The 20,233-nt window shown below is 40.3% G+C and overlaps 1 protein-coding gene across 1 annotated transcript in view; it reads left to right on the top strand.

The window, feature by feature from the left end:
- Positions 1-12,721: 12,721 nt before the first annotated feature.
- The window catches only part of LOC309878240 (cytosolic phospholipase A2 epsilon-like), a gene marked incomplete at both ends in the record, with an annotated part of 30,777 nt that continues 23,265 nt past the window's right edge, over positions 12,722-20,233 (top strand). The window contains 3 exons of the mRNA XM_082760518.1: positions 12,722-12,748; positions 13,208-13,243; positions 18,921-18,993. Of these exons, the coding sequence (XP_082616644.1) occupies positions 12,722-12,748; positions 13,208-13,243; positions 18,921-18,993 (136 nt within the window). The remainder of the gene's footprint in view (positions 12,749-13,207; positions 13,244-18,920; positions 18,994-20,233) is intronic.

The raw sequence follows: 20,233 nt of genomic DNA, 5'->3' as shown, positions 1-20,233 counted from the left end.
CGATGAGACGCTGGAGAGCAGCCTAGAAGAGAGGGATCTGGGGGTCGTGGTAGACAGCAAGTTGAATATGAGCCAGCAATGTGCCCTGGCAGCCAGGAGGGCCAATCGTGTCCTGGGGTGCATCAAGCACAGCATCGCTAGTAGGTCAAGGGAGGTGATTGTCCCGCTCTACTCTGCGCTGGTGCGGCCTCACCTCGAGTACTGTGTGCAGTTCTGGGCACCACAGTATAAAAAGGACATGAAACTGTTGGAAAGTGTCCAGAGGAGGGCTACGAAGATGGTGAAAGGCCTGGAGGGGAAGACGTACGAGGAACGGCTGAGGTCACTGGGCCTGTTCAGCCTGGAAAAGAGGAGGCTTAGGGGAGACCTCATCACAGTCTACAACTACCTCATAAGGGGGTGTTGAGAGGCAGGAGACCTTTTCTCCATTAACACCAGTGACAGGACCTGCGGGAACAGGGTTAAGCTGAGGCAGGGGAAATTTAGGCTTGACATCAGGAGGGGGTTCTTCACAGAGAGGGTGGTTGCACACTGGAACAAGCTCCCCAGGGAAGTGGTCACTGCACCGAGCCTGTCTGAATTTAAGAAGAGATTGGACTGTGCACTTAGTCACATGGTCTGAACTTTTGGGCAGACCTGTGCGGTGTCAAGAGTTGGACTTGATGATCCTTAAGGGTCCCTTCCAACTCAGGATATTCTATGATTCTATAGTCACCCTGGAAATAAAGAACGGTAAATACCAAAATCTGGTTAAATTTGGAATTGAGAATCTGTTCCAACGAGATCCAAAAGAAACCCCTATGGGATTTTTGGACCGACTCTGAAATGCAATGGAAAACAAAACAAAGCAAACAAAAAACTGGAGAAAAGAGGGGCTAAGTTAGAACAAGGAAAATGGATGCTGCCAGACAGGCAAGAGATATTGCCAAAAGCTTATGCAAAGCAAATATTGGGACGTTTGCATGCACAAACACATTGGGGTACAAAGGCGCTAAGTGATCATTTACTTAAACAATTTGGTTGCATTGGGATTTTTGAAATAGCAAAGCAAATTGTACAAAGTTGCTTAACTTGTCAGAAGATAAATAAGAAAGTGTTTTGACAAGCAGCCACGGGAAGGAGAAAAAACAACTTATAGGCCTTTTGAGAAAGTACAAGTTGATTTAACTGAATTGCCTAAGGTAGGGAGGATAAAATATCTATTGGTAATAGTAGATCATTTAAGACAATGGGTAAAAGCTTATCCTTTAGCACGAGCTGCAGCACAAATGGTGGTAAAAATTCTATTAGAACACCTGATACCTAGATATGGGATAATCCACTACATTGATTCTGATCAGGGCACACACTTTACTTCTAAAATAATAAAATGATTATGTCAATCATTAGGTATTCAGTGGGAATACCATACTCCGTGGCACCCACAAAATTCAGGGAAAGTAGAAAGACTGAATCAAACAATAAAACAACAATTGGCTAAATTAATGATCGAGACACAAATGCCCTGGACAAGATGCTTACCATTGGCACTTTTAAACATAAGGACTAAACCACACAGTGAGACTGGATTATCACCATATGAAATGTTATATGGTATGCCTTCTTCTCGAGGGATGCCTCTAGGGAACAATGTAGTTAAGGATCATAGCATCCAGAAATGTATAATTATTATTGGAAGGAGATTACAAGAGCTAAGAGAAATTGGAATGATGGTTCAAACACCACCTTTAGGATTTGCTATTCATAAAATGCAACCAGGAGACAAGGTCTTAATAAACACGTGGAGGGAAGAATCACTGAACCCCCGACAGGAGGGATCGTATCTTGTTTTACTTACTACCTCACAGCAGAAAGGGGTTGGACCCACGCATCCAGAATAAAAGGACCAGTAACTACTGAAACTTGGAGGGTTGAGTCCGCTCCTGGGGAACTGAAACTCAAGCTACAGAAGAACTAATATTCTGGCAATGAGGCTCTGCATGAATTAAGGATGCCAAATAAAGGGGACAAGCGTAAAGGGAGGAAAGGGAGAAGGCAAGGCTGGAGCAGGACCCTCCACTGCTGTGTGTATGGTCTACCAAGGGAGGCAACCCCTATGGGTATCGACTGCTGAGAGAAAGGGCCTCGACCGGACTTCTCCCACACTAAGGACAGGTTGTCCTGAGAAAATAACATAAGAACCTCTTTTTTAAACCCATATAAAATTGTGATTCGTTTTCCAGGAACTGGATCACCCTGACAGGCTGAATGGGAACACAAACCCAAATCGACCCTGAAAGTGGGCCCAACCCCTTGATTGAAGGCGTTTGCTTATTATGATCCAGCTACGTGGGCAGAAGACGGATCCTGGGGCTATAGGACCCCAATATATATACTTAATAGAATAATTAGGTTACAAGCTGTAATAGAAAGAGTTGTAAATAAAACCGGAGATGCGCTTGGATTAATTGCAAAGCAAAATACCAAGATGAGAACTGCTTTGTATCAAAATTGCTTAGCTTTGGATTATTTACTAGAGAAGGAGAAGTCTGTGGAAAATTTAACCTTAGTAATTGCTGTTTAGAGATTGATGACGAGGGTGTTTCTTCCTAGTAGCTGGTAGAATGCTATGTTCTGGCTTAGGATGAGAAGAGTGCTGATAATATGCTGATGTTTTAATTGTTGCAGAGCAGTGCTTAACACCAAGCCAAGGACGTTTCAGCTTCTCACTCTCTCCTGCCAGCAGGCAGGCTGGGGGTGCAAGAGCTGGGAGGAGGGCCAGAATGCTCGGCGTTAGGCTGGTCATTGGACAGTGGGTGGTGAGCAATTGCATTGTGCATCACTTGTTTGTATCACCTGTTTCATACACATTATTACTAGTAGTACTATTATCTTCACTATTGTCGTCATTATTATTATTATTTTTATCTTTATCTCAACTCACAAGCTTCACTTTCCTGTTTCTCTCTCCCATCCCAGAGAAGGAGGGGGGGAGGTGAGCGAACAGCTGTGTGTTGTTTAGCTGACGCTGGGTTAAACCACAACAGAAGGAAAAGCTGTAAATGAACTTGTAAAAGAAATGAAGAAAATTGCACATGTCCCAGTTCAGATTTCAAATGGAATCGATCTAAGAGGATGAAGGGAGGGGGCTTTATGGGTGGTGATTGGCTTGCTAAAATAAGGATGGTTGTATTGGGGATATGTGGAGGATTGTTAATAATTCCATGTTTAATACCTTGTATTACCAGACTAATACACTCGGTTATACAAGGAATGCAAATATCTGCGGTACCTGTTGACCCAGAACCAGGGAAGGAGAAAACCCATTCCCTGATGATGATGATAAAAAAAAAAAAAAAAAAAAAAGATCCAAAATTGGTATCAATTCGGCAAGTATTGACTTGATTGGAAAGGAAAACATGAATCAATGCCATGAAAAAGGAGGTAGGGGATTGTGAAACATATTCATCTGATTCATGTCAATATGGAACAATGCTAGGGCCACATGGTATGATGAATGTAACCTTCTGTCCTACAGACCCTTGTATAAGCACAGGTCTAAGAAAAACAGAGTGGTTAATGTACATAGTTCTTGTACCTTGCAAAGGAATGTTTTAGCAATTTGTGTCAATAGAGAGCTTGAAGGGAAATGTATTTGTAGGCTTTTCCTTGAAGTCTCTGATATCTGCGGGGGGGGTTCAGAATAGCTGCTAACTATTATGACTATTGCATGGGACACTACGCAAGTCTCTGGTATCTAGCCAGGAGATTAAGGAGATGGGGAAAGCTGAAGAACGACTAAAAGACAAAGCTTGCAGGGGGGGACGCTGCACAAGTCTCTGACATACAGCCAAGTTGGACAAAGGAGAAGGACAAGAGGGAGGAAGACTATGAGCCTTCAGCAAGAGAGACCCCCAGAGAGACCACCGGAGACTGTTACGCATGCTCCAGTAGGAGGGTTTGGATTCCAGAAACTAATTATAATAGCCCTGTGGTTTTTTAGAAGTAGTTATGAATATGTGTTAGCCTAGGAGCATAAAAATCAGCTGCTTGATGTAACTGGTGTGCGTCTTGGTGGAGCAGAGACTCCCGGCACACCCAGCGCTGTTTGTTTACCTCTATTCCTTTAATAAATTGTAACCTTTGATTATAGTCCTGTTTTGAAGACTGAGCCATTTACAACAGTAGTGAGGACTTCCCCCAACCCTTCTCTGTCACATTTAGCTCCCCTCCCTTTCCCCATCAAACCTAGTTTAAAGCCCTGGTAATCAGCCCAGAGAGCTTGCTCCCCAACACACTTGCGCCCCACTTGCCCAGTCCTGGTCCCCAGATTTTTGCGCCAGGAACATGATTCCACAGAGCCTTCAAACCTTTCTGTAGCTTTAAAGATGCTGAAATGGTCCCTGGCTTAAGAAGAACTAATTCCCTGCCTGGCACTAGGAATCGTTGCTTAGGGCTAAAAGCTTAGGCTCTTGTCTGTTAGGTGAACAGCCAGGGAGACTCAGCCTCCCTTCTGTGTTGAGTTCGGTGCTGCCTAGCCTTAACATTTTCAGTACTCAGTAGCGTCCCTCAGGCTCTTGTATTTTGAGAGGGATTGCACTCCCCTTACATCATATGGGAATCCCAGTTTTCTGTCTCAAGGGTGAATGGTGTAAGGCACTTTTAAATCATTGCAGATCGTCGTTGTTGTCCATTGCCATGTAAATTAAGGCCATGCAAGTACCTTCTACTGTTTCTTCTTCCCTTTCAATTGTTGTCTGGTTTCTACCAAATATTACATATTTGGTGAAATGCCTTAAAACAACATTACTTTTTAATTAACTTTTTTTTTTTTTTTTTTTTTCTCTCTAGGTCTGCCAGTAGCTGACAGAGTAGAAAGGTGTGCTTCTCTCTCTTTCTTGTATAGAGTCAGAGGCAATGCCTGATATCCAGCCAAGATCGACAAAGGAGAAAGACAAGGACAAAGCCTGGGAGGAAGACTCCCCCAGAGGGACCACCGGGGACTGATAAGCATGTGCCAGTGGGAGGGTTCGGAATCCGGGAACTAATTATAATAACCCTGTCTTTTCTAGCAGTGGTAATGAACATGTATTAGCCTAGGAGCAGAAAAAGCTGCCACCTGATGTAACGTGTGTGCGTGTTGGAGGAGCCCAGACTCCCCGCGCACCCAGCGCTCTTTACTTGCCTTTTATTAACCCCATAAATAAATCTCATAAAGCTAAGTTGACTTGGAATTTATAACAGTATGATGAAAACTGTTGCACTCCAAGTTGGGAAGGGGAGAGGAAAATGTTCATGTATACGCGAGAATTGTACTCAAACAGCTGATTACACCTTTGCATACACCTTTTAAGGGAAAACTTTAAACCTGAGAAGCAACAGGCAGTTTTCTACGTTTCCTGATATGATAACATGATATATGATATAGGTATGATATCAAAGGATAATATCATACCTATAGTCTGCTGCAGGCTGAAAAGTAGCCTGTGCCTCAAGTACTGTTTTATGCCTTTGCTTTTGTTACTACATGCTGTAAGTCTTCAAAAGGGAAATGAAATCATCCTACCCAGAAGAAACAGCATCCAGAAGACACCTGAGTTGTTAGGGCCTGAATTCTCATTGAAACCAAAGGCAGGGATCTTGCTGACCTGAAGAGGCTTTAATCTCTTACATGCCTTTTGTATTTAATTCATTAGGTCAACTCTAACCACTAAGCCCCTTGTCAGGTTATTTCTATTAGCGATAAGGAGCAGTTGAAACCTTAAACATTGAAACCTAGGTTGATGAGCCTATTCCACAAGGTCTCATGACTCCACACATGTGAAGTGAAATCTGCCAGGTGGGGATCATTTGACCTTTACTATATAGGAAGCACGAGGAGTTATGAGAAGAATTGCCACTCCAGGGGAGTTTGAGGTTCAGGTTACTTAGGGTGCTTTTCTACTGTCCTGGTGAAATAGACTCAGTGTTCCTAAGTAGACTGCTTTTTCTTCGTGTTTTCTACCATCTCTGTGAAATAGTTTTGGACACTCTATGAGCTAGTAACATCGGCAGTGACTACTCAGAACAGGAAAAGCTTGGTGGTGCTACTTCCCTGTGAAGTTGTTCGGCAGTGAGTCAAATTCAGAAGCTGGCAGGTAAGTGTTCCTGGGTTAAAAATTTGATTTGGGTTGGGGAGCTTGAGGACTTCTTTCACCTTGTCTGTTTCCAGAGAACTTACATAAATGGATTCTCAGCTGGTCCCCAGTCCTGGTCCCCAGTCTGAAATAACATCATACTTTGTTATCTGTAAGCAAGTCTTGTGCAATAAGTCAAATTCATTATCTGTTATCTCCTGCCAAGCTTTGCAATATGAGTCAAACCAAACATCTTTCTTCATAATAGCAAGCTATTGTTGGCAGCGACCTCTTCGACTCCTTTTCTATGTTCTAGGATGGTTGTGTCCAAGAGCTCTTTTCTGTTTCTAAGTTGATGAAAATTTTTTCTTTTTCAGCCCTGTAATCTTAACTAGAAAGCCAATTTTTTATCTTTGCTGGACGTTGGCTAGGATAATTTCAACATCTGTTGCACCATTAAGATGGCAATAATTTTCTGTGAGCAATTGCTTTCATAAGTTTAATTTTAAGCAATAATGCTGTGGGATATAAAGAACTTTCTCTATCTTTAAAGTATTTTAAACAGTTTTTCAATAATCCTTTTCACAGTTCCAGGAAGATGTAACAGAGGCAGTGAAATTTGTTCTGGCGTATTCCACTGACTGGTTGTTGCTGGTTGGAACACTTTGAATTAGGCCTTGAGCTTTACTCACCTAAGGTGTGGTGGTGATGCGTTGGTGTGAGTATTTGGCAATAGGTCCAGAAAATTAGGATGGCTTAGAATGAGCTGTGGAAAGGGGGAATCCATTTTAAGAAATCTCGGCCTGCTAAGAAAGCCATTGAAAATATTAGAATGTCCAAATTGCTTATTTTAGCAGCTTGATATTTTGACTTGATGTTTTTGACTTGATATTTTGAGCTTGTTATTTTTGACTGAGGCAAATGCTATTATTTGTGTTGGGGCTAGGCTCCAAAGATACAACATTACACATGAGGTTAACATGTTCCCTGGTATTACCAAATTCAGTGGACTTACCTTAGTGGTTTATGAGTTTTCTTCACAATGGGCTCATTTGACTTGTCTGGAGAAGCAAAAGCCTCTTTTTCTGTCCTGGTAAAACTGGTTTGTGTTGCAGTTCATATTGCAGCAATACCTCAGAGTTCTGCCTGTGATATTATGCTGAAAGGCAGTGTAAAAGTACAGGGGAAGAGATGTTTGTTCAAATGGCTTGCTAACTGCAAATCAAAATTAACAAAAGAGAGAACAAGTTCAGTTACTAGTGTGGGTATTTATTTTTTAAAAGGAGCTGAGGCCCAGTTGTGTATCAGCTGTATTTTTGAAGTGATTCAGCATTGGCAAAATTGTTCTGATCTGCATCCAGATAGATGAACAACAATTTATTTTTTGAAAACACTCATCTGTGACCTGTCACACAAGCTCTGCTAAATGTGATGGCATTCTCCTGGAAACAATTAGCTGTGAATATTTATAGTCTCTGTTGGGACTCAAATATCTCTCAGGCTGACTGTAGATGTAATTAACATCTTAATTAGCTGATGATGTGAGGTGACTGTGATATTCTGAGAATTGGTTCAGGTTCAGATGGGCTGTAGATCTCTCTGTAAAGGTCCTGGTCTATGTGTCTTGCCACACTTATGCTGAAGGAGCTATTGGCTAATTAGCTGATGCCTCACACATGTTGTCTGACAAGGTTAGGGAAAACCTTGTTTGAAGGGTTTCTGAAGTGTAGAATGAAGCTAGGAAGGCCAGATAATCTCAGATTGTCCTGGAGAGAGAGATTCAAATCTACAGAGCATAAGAAGAGTTAGAGATGATGGTCGTGAGCTGCTGCTTTTTGAGACAGGGCTTGGATTTGAAGCTCTTCTGCAAAGAGCTGAAGCCAGGATTACATATATTGGGAATGGCTGGGTCAATACTGATGATTTTTGTATAGTAAAACCACCCAGTTATTTCCTGTGAGTGAGTAGGAGTGAGCTCTTTATCTCTGCAACACATATCAAGGGCATGCAGAATCATTTTTAATCAAGTTTCTCAATAGTGTTTTAAAGGCAGAAGTCCTCCTTCATATGTATCAGTCAGGTGAAATAATTTCTCTTGTCAGTGACTGATTTTTCACCTTTAATTCTGAGCAATTGGAATTCAGAGTTAGATCAAAGTACTCTCCTGCTTACAAATGAGTGATAAATGAATTTTTTTAGACTTTCTTTTCTAAGTTGCACCCATGGTCACTCTAGACCATTTGAAACATTTTAGCAATTTGTTTCAGCAGGTTTGTTTGGTTAAAATAAGATAGATATCAGTACTGAAAGATCTTTGATTTTGGAAAAAGTAAAACTTTAAAAACTTCTAGTTCAAAATAACTATGTTAGAATTTTTTATAAATGTGATTTAAAGAAAAATAGTTTCAGTTGAACAGATTATTTTTGTTACTGATATTTCTAAATTTATTTGTTTGTCTCAAAGATAATATCCTTTGCAAAATTCTGTATTCATTCAGCATCTCTCCAATGTCATGTTTTCAGATTTAGTACAGCTCTCCTCTTGCTTCTGTAAAGGTACAACTCTGACTCCAGGTGTTTCAACTCAGACTTTAGTGTATGATGCTGAAAATCATAGTGACATCTGATTTCTATTTAGTTAACAGACAACCTCCACATCTCTTTTATCATTCAACATCTCTGCAGATCTGTATGCAATGCACCATACAGGTCTTATGATTTCCACCTGACAGAAAAGGAAACAGTAGGCACTGATGGAATGGTTTCTGTAGCCCTTGCTTCAAGGCTATTGTAGAGTTTTGAAGGATAGGTGTGTATAAATATGAAAATATAATGCTGATGCATTAATATGAAAGCTATTTTTTTTTACGCTGTGCAATTGCTTGAAGTTAGAAGAAAGAGCATCTATCCAAAGCTGATTTTTTTCAGAGACTGAAATCTGAGGCCCTGGGGAAGGAGGTGGCACTGTTTATCCATGGTAAATCTTCTCGTGTGCAGAGATTATTGAGCTTAGCTCCATTGTGCAATTGGAATTTGACTTTGGACTGCTTTCTGTCTTGTTTGCTTGGCAAGATGAGGTCTGTATAGGTTTTGCAGCCTACATATATGTGTTTAAAAAAAAAAAAGACTAAAAGGCTGAAGCCAGAGAAGATCACAATCTGTAGACCTGACACTGTATTTATTTGTGAATTTGCATTATTTGTGAATTCTGAATATTTCTTTTCTAATGTAACATCTAGCTGTCATTTTGTAACACCTTCAGCACATTTTAAGATAGTTAACTACCTTTCTTGTTTCATTTAAACACCAGTTTAGGTGTTTAAACACTATTTAAGGCGATTAAATGATGACCAGCTCCCATTGTCATCAAAGAGGTGGTACAATTGTACTTCTCTCTTGCAGCAATATGAAATCCCCCATTAGTCATACATTTCTGTAGTCCTGGATTATCAGAAGGTGACAAACTAGTATATGAGGTAACCATAGCATGCTGGTTGCAGCTGTTATTGCTACCCACAACTTATTGCACTTAAGTTATTCAAATAACTGTATATATGCTGGAGAAGCTGGTGCTTGCCATAAGGCATTCTGGTTAATTTTGCCTCAGATCAACAAGGCATTTTTATTTACTCCACTTTGTCTAAATTAAGACAAATACAAAAGTGTGTGCATGTAGATGTGCACTACAAAGCAGATGAAGAGCAAAGGAAAATTATAACTTCCTTTTTACTTTCTGTAGTATTGCTCGGAGCTTTAAAGACTGCTTTGTGTTTTCTTGTCAGTAATATGGTCTCCGTAGTCTTAAAGATTAAAAAAGAGTGGAAGTAGCATATGTATGAAGAACACTATTGGTTTTATATTAATCACTCTGGAAATGTGATGGTCAAAAAAACCTGTACTGTTCCAATATATGGCTTCTTAGACTTTGAGTAATTCCACACATTAACTGCATGCTTGATGTTTGTCTTTGAAAGTCTCCTTAAGTTGTGGAGGAATTCAAGAAAAATGCAAAACAAACAAAAAAACTACAAGATACTTCAAGGTTTAAGTAGAAAAATTTTTTGAAATCATAATCCTATGGACAGATTTGTAGTTCCCTAAATCAACACTGGAACAAACTACAAAATCACAATTTGTTTGGGCACAGATTGCATAGGCCTTGAAGACACCAGTGATTACCTTTCCCTGAGGACAAATGATCAGCAGTTAAAGCTTTCTTACTGATGACAAGAACTTAATGTTGTTACTGGTGCTATGAGGATTCAGTGTTTAGTTCTTTCATTAACTTAGTGCATGAATGAAAATACTGCTGATCATAATTCTTGGCTTTCAAAGAGTTTTTGAAGTTCTTATCTTCCAAAGCCTTTTTGAGTGTCTGGGAAAAGCAGTGGTTAAGGGAAGGCAACATCAGCAACGAGACTTGGTGGTGGTGATGAGTAGGAGAGTTATTTAGGGGTGTGTTTTGGGTATGGGAATAATGATGCTATTTTGAGAAAGAGAATATTAAGCTGTTCAGGAGGGAAGGTGCAGGGATTCTGGAAAAAAATATCTGATTTGTGAAGTGGTGGTATCCTGTTCGTGGATCTTAAGTGAAGTAAGAGAAAGCAATACTGAGGCAGTCTTGTATTGGCTGTGAAATAGCTGGGATGGTATAATTGACCTGCTGTGTTTCATGGCTAAGAAATGGACCAGGTAATCAATTCTATTTGCATGAGGAGAGGGTAGGGCTCCTCTGAATCCCCCTTTCTCTGGGATAGTATCTGCTGGGACAGCTTGGGGAAATTGAGCTGAATAATCTATCCCCTTTTCATTTAATAAAGAATGTTTTACAGACATTCTAATGGAAGTAGATTCCTACTTTATATTTTTTTTAATATTGGATTTTCTGCAGGAAAATAGCTTTCTTTCTAAAGCTGGACAAACTAGTTTTGCAAGAGCAGAAATAGATGATTCTCAGCTGTGACTGCTCTGCATTAATTTGTTCATAAGCATTTAATACAGATAGAAAGTAATAAAGACAGAAGTTTAGGGAGAAGTTAAGAGAAGTCTGGTGTAAAGATAGTAACACCCATTCAAACTATCTTTTGGTCTTCCATTGAAAGAGCCTTTCAAGTACTGCAGTTTCAGGCTATGAGCCATTGTACTCTGATTCCATTTCTATTGAGAAGGCTGTGCAATGTGAGACTATGGAGCGAGTGGCAGGTTATTAGATGGTGTAGATGGAAACTATCAGGTTTCCACTGTGTGTTTAGGATAAGGCCTTCTGAACATTTGTCACTGGAGCATCAATATAGAAGGAAGAGACTTGTTTGTTACAAGAGGATTTTAGTCTAGCAACTTTCCTTGGACAACGTCCTCTCTTTCTCTGCAGCATTCCTTTGATACTGGCCTCCATGGCACAGGCAAGTACATTAGGGTGGAATCCACTGTAGTTCATGAGGTTACTTTCTTTACCCACATGAAGTGAATTAGTTACTAATATGAATGAGACTGATTTTAAAAATAAATTTGTTACTAAACTTTTCCTCACCATGTGCTCTGTGCCCTACGTGCATCCTCTGATGCAAGAGCGTACTTGCCTCCTCCTGTCATCAAGCACAGAGGAAGGAAAGAGTGTGGCAGAGCTAGAATCGCCTCTTGCACACTCTGAAATCTACCAGTCTGTGCACACATGCTAATTTAGGGTTATTGTAATATGCTGCTCTTACAGGCAATGAGTCAATTCACACCAGAGTAAAAAGGCAGCAGGGAGGGTTTTTTGCTCAGATGTTTCCCCTGTGGTGTCTGTTGGACCTCCTGTGAGAGTGAACACACACAAGAACACTTTAAAGGAAGCTCTGAGGATGAGTGAACTGCTGCGATCTCCAGGCCCATGTGGAAGAGCACAGCCCTCTCCTGCCTGACCTGTCAGCTCCTCTGTTCCACCCACTGCTTATAGCTCCTCCCTTCCCACTCATTGTATTTAAGCTGTAACTGTAAGCTCCTTTGGACAAGGATTCTCTTTTTTTTGTTGTTTCTTCCTACGGGTATACTAAATTTCTAGAAAAACAACACCAAGCACTTGGTGAGGTAACAGACTAGCACAGAGAAGCCCAAATATATTTAGAAAAGACAGTGTCCTGCCAATGAGTTTGCTGTGGCACTGAAGTGAGTTAATCTACCTTGCCAAACTGCATGCTGCTATAGGAGGACTGCCACAGGTACTTGAGTTTAGGGTTTGGAAAGCAGCTGTTGAGACTTCTCCCTAGTACCCTACAGTACTATGGTAGCTGTGATTTGGTTAGTAGCAAGCGCTTCACTTGAGGGTTAGAATTGTATAAATGCAAAACTTCATTAACAGTAGTATTTCCTAGAAAGCAATCCTTGGTCATAAAGTGGTTTCAGTGTCCCCCAAAAACATGACAGTGGGTAGAAATCTGTGTTCTACTGACTCAGCAGAAGTGTTCTAATAGGCTGCAAGAAGCAGGGAGGGGACTGCCTAATGACTGCAAGTAATTAAGGGGTGGGGCGGGACAGCCTGGTCATAAAATCCCTATTTCTCCACCTCTAAACTGCATGAGGAGTTCCTGCCAGCCCATCTGGCTCAGTATCTTTTGTCACTGGACTTACATGCAACTGGGGCTGCAATGGGATCAAATTTAAGTTCAAATGAGGTAAGAATAAAGGCCCACAGTAATCATAAATTGGGTGAAATTGTCTGATTTTTCCAGTTCAATTGGTCATAACAGAACAAGCTGTTTCAGGTGTATGGGCAAGCTAGGAAAAGCAAGTTTGCTCTTCCTTGGATCTCATGGTTGCAAGGAGTGTTTTTTTTTTTTTTTTATACTCTAACCTTATGTAAAACCTTGTGGCATGTATATTTTCAATATAAGTTTTAGGGCTAGCAGTGTTACTTACTGTGCTTGCTTAAAAGAAAAGCTTCAAGTCAAGGTAACAACAAGCTGGCATAGAGTTGTTGTTGTGGGTTTAGTAATCAGTAAAGCACCTAATGACTGTCATTAATACATGTAGCCCTAAGTATGTTTTTGAATGGGAGATGTTTTTAAATGTCAGTCTAAAATAGAAGTTGAACATGTAGTTTTCTTAACTTTGCCTTGTGTTGTTTTTCCTAGACTTTTACGGGCACCTCAGCGACAGCGGAGAGAACGGTAGGTAGTTATTAGTTGGCCCTTCATTAAATGCTGTCCAGTGCCGAATGTAAAGCACTAGAAAAAATGTTGGGAATTCAATGGCTCGGGGGAAAACTGTACTGGCCTATTTACTGAACGTGGAAAGGCTGAGATACAACTTCAGCTCTAGGTGAAATATTGCCTTGGTTTTCAGATGCTTATGATACTGTTGTGCTATATCTGGGCAGGTTTGTACTTCACATGTTTTCATTCTTGAATTCCTGCCCTCTTTCGTATATTGATTTCCTGGCCACTTGCATGGGCATTTTGCCTTCATAAGGAGGCTGTATTTGAGTGGGTCTTTCAGTTGCTCTTAGTGCTCCGGTGTTTCTTGTAGTTTTTCTTTGCATTGTAATGACCTGTTGTAGAACTTGACATTCACTGTGCAATATAGTGATAGAAAACACAACCTCAGAACATGTAAAACTGCAGTAAATGTGTCATGTTTTGTATCTCTGGTCTCATTAGCCTGGTAGTGGGAGGTGAGAGGGAAGAGTAACAGGGTGTTTTTTAGAGATCGAACTGAGGATGGGTACTTCGTGCAGGCAAATAAAAACTTCCTGGGCAGATAGTAGACGTTTATGTTAAGACATACTAGCATAGAGGAAAATATGTCAGAAAAGATGTTAGGAGTCAGCAAATGGGGGCAGTGGCATCAGAACAGGATTGTCTTCAGAAACTTACCGTGGGCTTGATGCTCTTGCCCTGCTCCAGTGATGTGGTGGTTTACCAGATGGGTTTGTTTTGAGCTTTGGTTGCATGTGATTCTAGTGGAAGTTTGTGGTGTTATGGAGGCTCTCCCAAATGATAATTTTGGTCCTTGTCTCATGAATGTTTGCTGTTATTCATGGTATCTGATGCCTGATTTTGCCTGAGAGCCACTTGATGCCTTCTGTGTTCAGTCAAAGAGAAATTATATGGCACGACAAGACTTTGTCTGTGGAGTTTATTCAAGATATAGCTTCTAAAATGATGTTTAGGCTTCTGTGTATAGACTCCCAGTCCCTCTATGTTAGTGTCCTATAAATTGTTATTGTTAGTCCTGTAAACTCAGCCTGTGTTTACAGGATCTTTTTCTTTTTTTTTTAATTTTTTTCCCTAGTGCTTTTTATTTCGTTTATAAGGTGGGAGATCTGTATAGTTCAGTTTGGTTTAGCCATGCTAAATACTTAAAAGACAAAAGTGAACATAGTAAATATGATATAGAGTAGGAGTTTCCTTTCAAGAAGGAAACTGACATCTTTCAGAAGTCTCTTTCAGGAAGAGCCTGACTCTTCAGGGCTCCCAGAGGCAGAAATCAGTAAGGGTCTGACACTTCATCCATCTCCCCTCCCCCCCTTTATTTCACATGATAGGTAGTAGTTGGTAAATATGTAAACATAGTAGGAATGGCAAATATATAAACATAAAATATCTGAGTTGTTTTGTGTCACTTCATAGCTCAGTAAGAAGAACAGCTTTTGTTACTGGTCAGTTTCAGGGCAACCCATGGAATGTCTGATTAAAACTTAAATGGCCATTTAAATTAAAAGGATAATATAAAACATTTGGTGGAAAAATGTAGGTAGTGACCCTAAATTTAGAAACAAAACAAACAAGCAAACAGTAATTTGAGTAACCAAAAAGTTGTTTCTTTGTATCATATCAAAATAATGTAGGCTAACATGTTCTTGACAAAAAGCCATGTTGAACTGTGGAAATATTTAACTCATTTTCTCTTCTGAGTTTTGGATTTGTTCTATTGTGGGTTTTGAGCTGTGGAGTCACAAACAGGAAGAGAATAGGAAAACCACATGAAAAAGTGGCTTCAGACTGCTGGAATTTTTACATAGCTTTTGGAAAAAGCCAGGCCTTGATTCAATGCTGTTCCATTTGTTCTTATTCTGGGATAACCCCAGTGAGCTCCATTGATTTTTAACAAGACCCAGCAATAGGATATTTTAAATTGGGTGGACTAAATACAAAACACACAGTACAAGGAAAGTGTTTCTTATGCATCTGACCTTGCCTGAGGTGGTAGACATAGTAACATAATTAAATGATTCTGTCAAATCCTGCCCACCCTTGAGGCTCCAAAACTCTTTGAAGTTAAAAGGTGCCACAGACCTGACAGAGGTCAGAACCAAGGCAAGAGGTCAGAACCAGACTTTCTGACAGGGCTGAGCATTTTCTTTGTTGGTCTTTACAAGTTTTTAGTTAGTAATGAAGTTTCAATTTCTTTTTTGAAGAGAAAGCTAAAGGAAGAGTACTATGCTCCAAATATATCTGACACACTGTTTTACGTGGATAATTGCCTTTTCACTTGATTTATCTTGGGAATGTTTTATGTGTTTCACTCTAGAATCCCCAAGGAAAAAAAAATCTGTAAAAGACAAAAGTCTTTTGCACTTCTGTAGACATGTAGAAGGAATTTTACTCAAATATAATGCTTTTACAGCCCGGTTAGGTTACTTGTGTTCTTACAGATAAACACTCATGGTTGTGAACAGCTCCATTGACTTCCCAGGGAACAGATATGTAAGGGTTGCACAAATGTGCCACAGGACTTAATTGAACTTTTATCTGACGTAGGATAGTGTGACCAAGTCCTGCTCTTGTAATCTCATATTTGAGTAGCTTCAACAGTGATTATTAAAATACCTGGCTTGTGTTTCCGGTTGATGAGGTAACAATCAGGTCTCAGACTAAATAAATAGAGAAGCCGAAAGTTGAGTCATGTGTAATAGCTGACCTTGGAGGCTTCTGGCCTCAGAATTCACCCAGCCTATGATATGTGGTCATCATTAGATTAAAGGGAAATATTTAAAGGGAAAGATTCAGGAGTTGGAATCAATGATCCTTGCGGGTCCCTTCCAACTCGGGTATTTTATGATTTGGAAGTCATTGTGTGAGAACAGATGATCCAGTTTAAGATATGCCCCTCAGTATTTTTTTTTTTTTCTGTGTGGCTTTGAGGAAGTTGCTGAGATCTAAATGTAACAAAGCATTGAGACACTTAAATTTAGGAGCTATAAGGTCTGATTTCTAACTTTCTGCAGCCCGGAGTGAGGCATTGAGGACTGATTTAATATATTTGGAGAGTTAGGTGCACCAGAAGGGGAACTGTAATAGCTGAGCCGGGAACCATGTAAGTAGGTATGTCCAGCTCATGGGGAAAGCTGAGCACAGGAGCATACATCTTAAATCCTATCTCTGTATGTTACTTAGAGCTGTAGTGAGACACCACTATCTACCCTACCTGACAAGTAATATATAGCCCTTGGGTTTGCTGAAATATCCTGCAACTGACACTTCAGGTGGTGCTTCTAAACTGTGCCCTGTGAAACTGTGCCCTGTAGTATGGTCTGAGCAGGCTGATGTTTCATCAAGTAGAACGAATGTGCCTGTGCCAGTGACTTCTCTGACCCTTCTGCTGGTGGCTCACTGGCCTTCAGCTCTGTCTCTTCAGGTCCCTTGTGGACCTCCAGGGAAGTGGGAGAGGGATACACCAGGGGTTAACCAGGTTGTTTCTCAGAAGCAGTTTTTCATCTCAGCTGCATTTTAGAGAGGTTGAGGGCTTCATTGCTGAGGACAAGGATCTGCTTCATCACATTGTGTTAGGGTATAATGTCATGTCATGGTTCCATTTGGTTAATTTTGTCCAAGTGTTGTGAAACTCTTCAGGATAAGGCTAGTTATGCAGCTGGAAAGACATGCTCTGTCCAAGTGTGTAGTGTGTATGAAGGAGACTGTATGAAGGAGATGGTTAGTTAACATCAGCAAAATAATTTTTACTTTTGCTTCTTGTGAATAATATCAGCACTTCAGATGAAAAGTAATCATGGTTGTGTCAAGACACTTTATATTTATCTTATTAGGGTGTAGTATGAATAGTCTATGAATATAGGCATGAGAGGATTTATGAGGAAATTTAACATTTGCTTACCAGTTGGTATATGTGGAGAGATTACACACACTTTTGGGACACAAAACATCCATTTCTGGTCTAAAATAGAACCAGTATACTCAAAGCTAAATATCAATTTAAAGAAAACGGTGAGATAAATGATTATATACATACACACACACACTGGTTTTAAAAGTAAAAATGGTACAAATGAAACAGATGTTAATATGGAAGGGGAGAGAAACATGTTAAGTAGTTATCCTCCAAGTGAAATGAGGAAAAAGTTTAATTATAGCCTGAGGAATAAGACACATTAATATTGCACACAGAATTGCAGAATGGTTTGGGTTGAAAGGGACCTTAAAAATCATGTAGTTCCAACCCCCCCCCCCCCCCCATTGGACGGGGCACCTCCACTAGACCAGGTTGATCAAAGCCTCATTTATCCTGGTCTTAAACACTTTAAGGGATGGGGCATCCACAGCTTCTCTGGGCAATCTGTCTCAGTGTCTCCCTGAACTCACTACTCTTTGAGTAAAGGATTTCTTTCTGTAAATCAAAACTCTGCCCTCTTCTAGTTTAAAACCATTACTCCTTGTCCTATTGCTACACTCCCTGACAAAGAGTCCTTCCCCAGCTTTCCTGTAGGTCCCCTTTAGGTGCTGGAAGGCTGCAGTGAGGTCTCTGCAGAACATTCTCTTCTGCAGGCTGAATAACCCAGCTCCTTCAGCCTGTCCTCACAGGAGAGATGCTCCAGCCCTCTAGTTGTCCTTGTGGCCCTCTGGACTCATGCTAATACTCCCATGCCCTTCTTGTGCTGTGGGCCCCAGAGCTGAATGCAGTGGTCTCAGGAGAGCAGAGCAGAGGGGGAGAATCACTTCCCTTGCCCTGCTGGCCATGCTTCTTTTGATGCAGCCTAGGATGTGGTTGGCTTTCTGGGCTGCAAGTGCACATTGCTGGCACATGTTTCATCAACCAACACCCCCATGTTCGTCTCTTCAGTGCTGCTCTCAATGCATTCCCTGTCCAGCCTGTATTTGTGCTTAGGGTTGTCCTGGCTCAGATGCAGGACTTTGCACTTTGCCTTGTTGAATCTCATGAGGTTCACACAGGCCTGCCTCTCAAGCCTATCAAAGTCTCTCTGGATGGCATCCCTTCCCTCAGGCGTGTCAACAACAACACAAGATGTTATGAGGTATTAAAAAAAATAGCATTTCTTAGCTTAAGGTGTTTGATAACCAGTAGAGTTGTGAGTTAATTCCCAGGATCGTTTCTGGAAAGAGTTTTGTATCTTTCTGATCGGAATTAGGGCTGAAGATCAGAGCCCTTGTGAGAAATATCTCCAGACTATAAGCTCCATTTCTGGATTTTTAGACTGTGTATGGAAGCTTGTGCTGCTCACTTACATCTACCTGCACAGCTACTGACAGCTACTCTTGTCTCACAGACAGTCTACTATATTGTAAGCCATGTGCGTAGGACCTGAGGATGCTGAGAAGTACGCTTTAGGGGTGTTCACTGTGATAGTTAAAGAGCAGTGTTAGAAAGAACTGATCCTTATCAAACTAAACTCAGCAGCTGCTCTCAACTCATAGGGGTTTGAAGTCTGCTGCTGCTTTAACAGACCTGAAAAAGGTTATGAGCAAAAAAATTCATTTAGTTTTTCAAACTGCTCTGGTTCTTCTAACTTCAGGGTTACAGCATGCGTTATTCTGACTATAGATTACCATACTCATCTCAATGTTGTCTTTTTTTTTAATTGTTGTGCAGAGACCGGTATCTCCTTTCAACTTGCTGACTGTAAAAATACTAAGAGTGAGGAACGTACGGAAGGCAGACTTACGTGAGTACTTATGCGATTGTCAAATACTTCTTACAGTTTCTTAAAGTAAATATTTGGTCATCATTATGGTCTTTAAATTGTGTGCCAATACTGTAAATAAATGTAAAATAAATGTAAATAAAGTAAATCAAAGATGCATAGTCCATAATATTTTCTCCAAAATCTTGCTGAGCATAGCTATAAATTCGTTGTCTTTTGGTACACTCAGTGTCATGCAATATGTCATAGTTTCTTAGGAAACCAACTGTAAATTTCAGTTGATGTAATATACATATATTTTGAGATGTTGTGTGGTGTGCTGGGTCAAGAGTAGGGGGAAAAGTTGTTGGAAGTTGGATTTGGTGGTTGCTGATAGGACTAATGTTGTTGGAAGTTGTGCAACAATTATTTTTGAATGAGTGATTACTATCAGAACAAATCTGTTTCACTCACCTGTGGTATTCTTTGTTACTTAACCCTGCACTTTCCACAGTGTCATAATAGTGAACTTATTTATCGGGTACCTCCTATTTTCCAGCTATAAAAAATTTGCTACAATTTACTGGATTCTCTATTTACTGCTTATATCTTGATGCTTGTTAATCTAGAAGTTAGGGATTATCAATTTTTTTGGTAATTTTTGCCATGTAATTTGAAAATATGATTTGATTAATAAGACACAGCCTTATAAGATGTAGGGTTCTGGGTTTCTTAGAGATTAAAGATATATTTTAATTTTTTTTAAAAGATATGGACTTAGTTGTATGCCCTGCCTCTTTATTTAACAACTACAACAAAAAAACAGATGTTCAAATGCCTAAATGGTGATTTGCATCAACCAAGTATGTGATCCGACTAGGCAGTCACTGCAATTGCATCTGCAACCCTGCATGCACAATTGTGTGTGCATTTGTCTACTCCAGGTTCCGGGCTTATGCTCCGGTTCATTGTGGTTGTCCTTCCCAGGAACAAATTACTCACAATTGCTCCTTACCACTGTGAATAGTATTGCCTTTCTTCATGAAGGCTATTAGTTTGTCTGTCACAACATAATGTCTTATTTCCTTGTGTTCAGGTCCCAAGACTGTATACATGTAGTGTCCTTATTCCCTTAAAATGTACTAAATTCCAAACTTGGGTTTGGCTTTCCAGAGATCTGTTTAAGTGTATTTGGCAGAGAGATTTGAAAACTCTCAAGCCAGAGTATTTTCTCATCTGAAAACTTATTTTTTGAGGAAACTCAGATTATTGTGGGGAAAAG

This window comes from Aythya marila (genome assembly GCF_965140915.1).
Source record: "Aythya marila genome assembly, chromosome: 5".
NCBI lineage: Eukaryota > Metazoa > Chordata > Aves > Anseriformes > Anatidae > Aythya > Aythya marila.
This window is presented reverse-complemented; position numbering and strand designations above follow the sequence as displayed.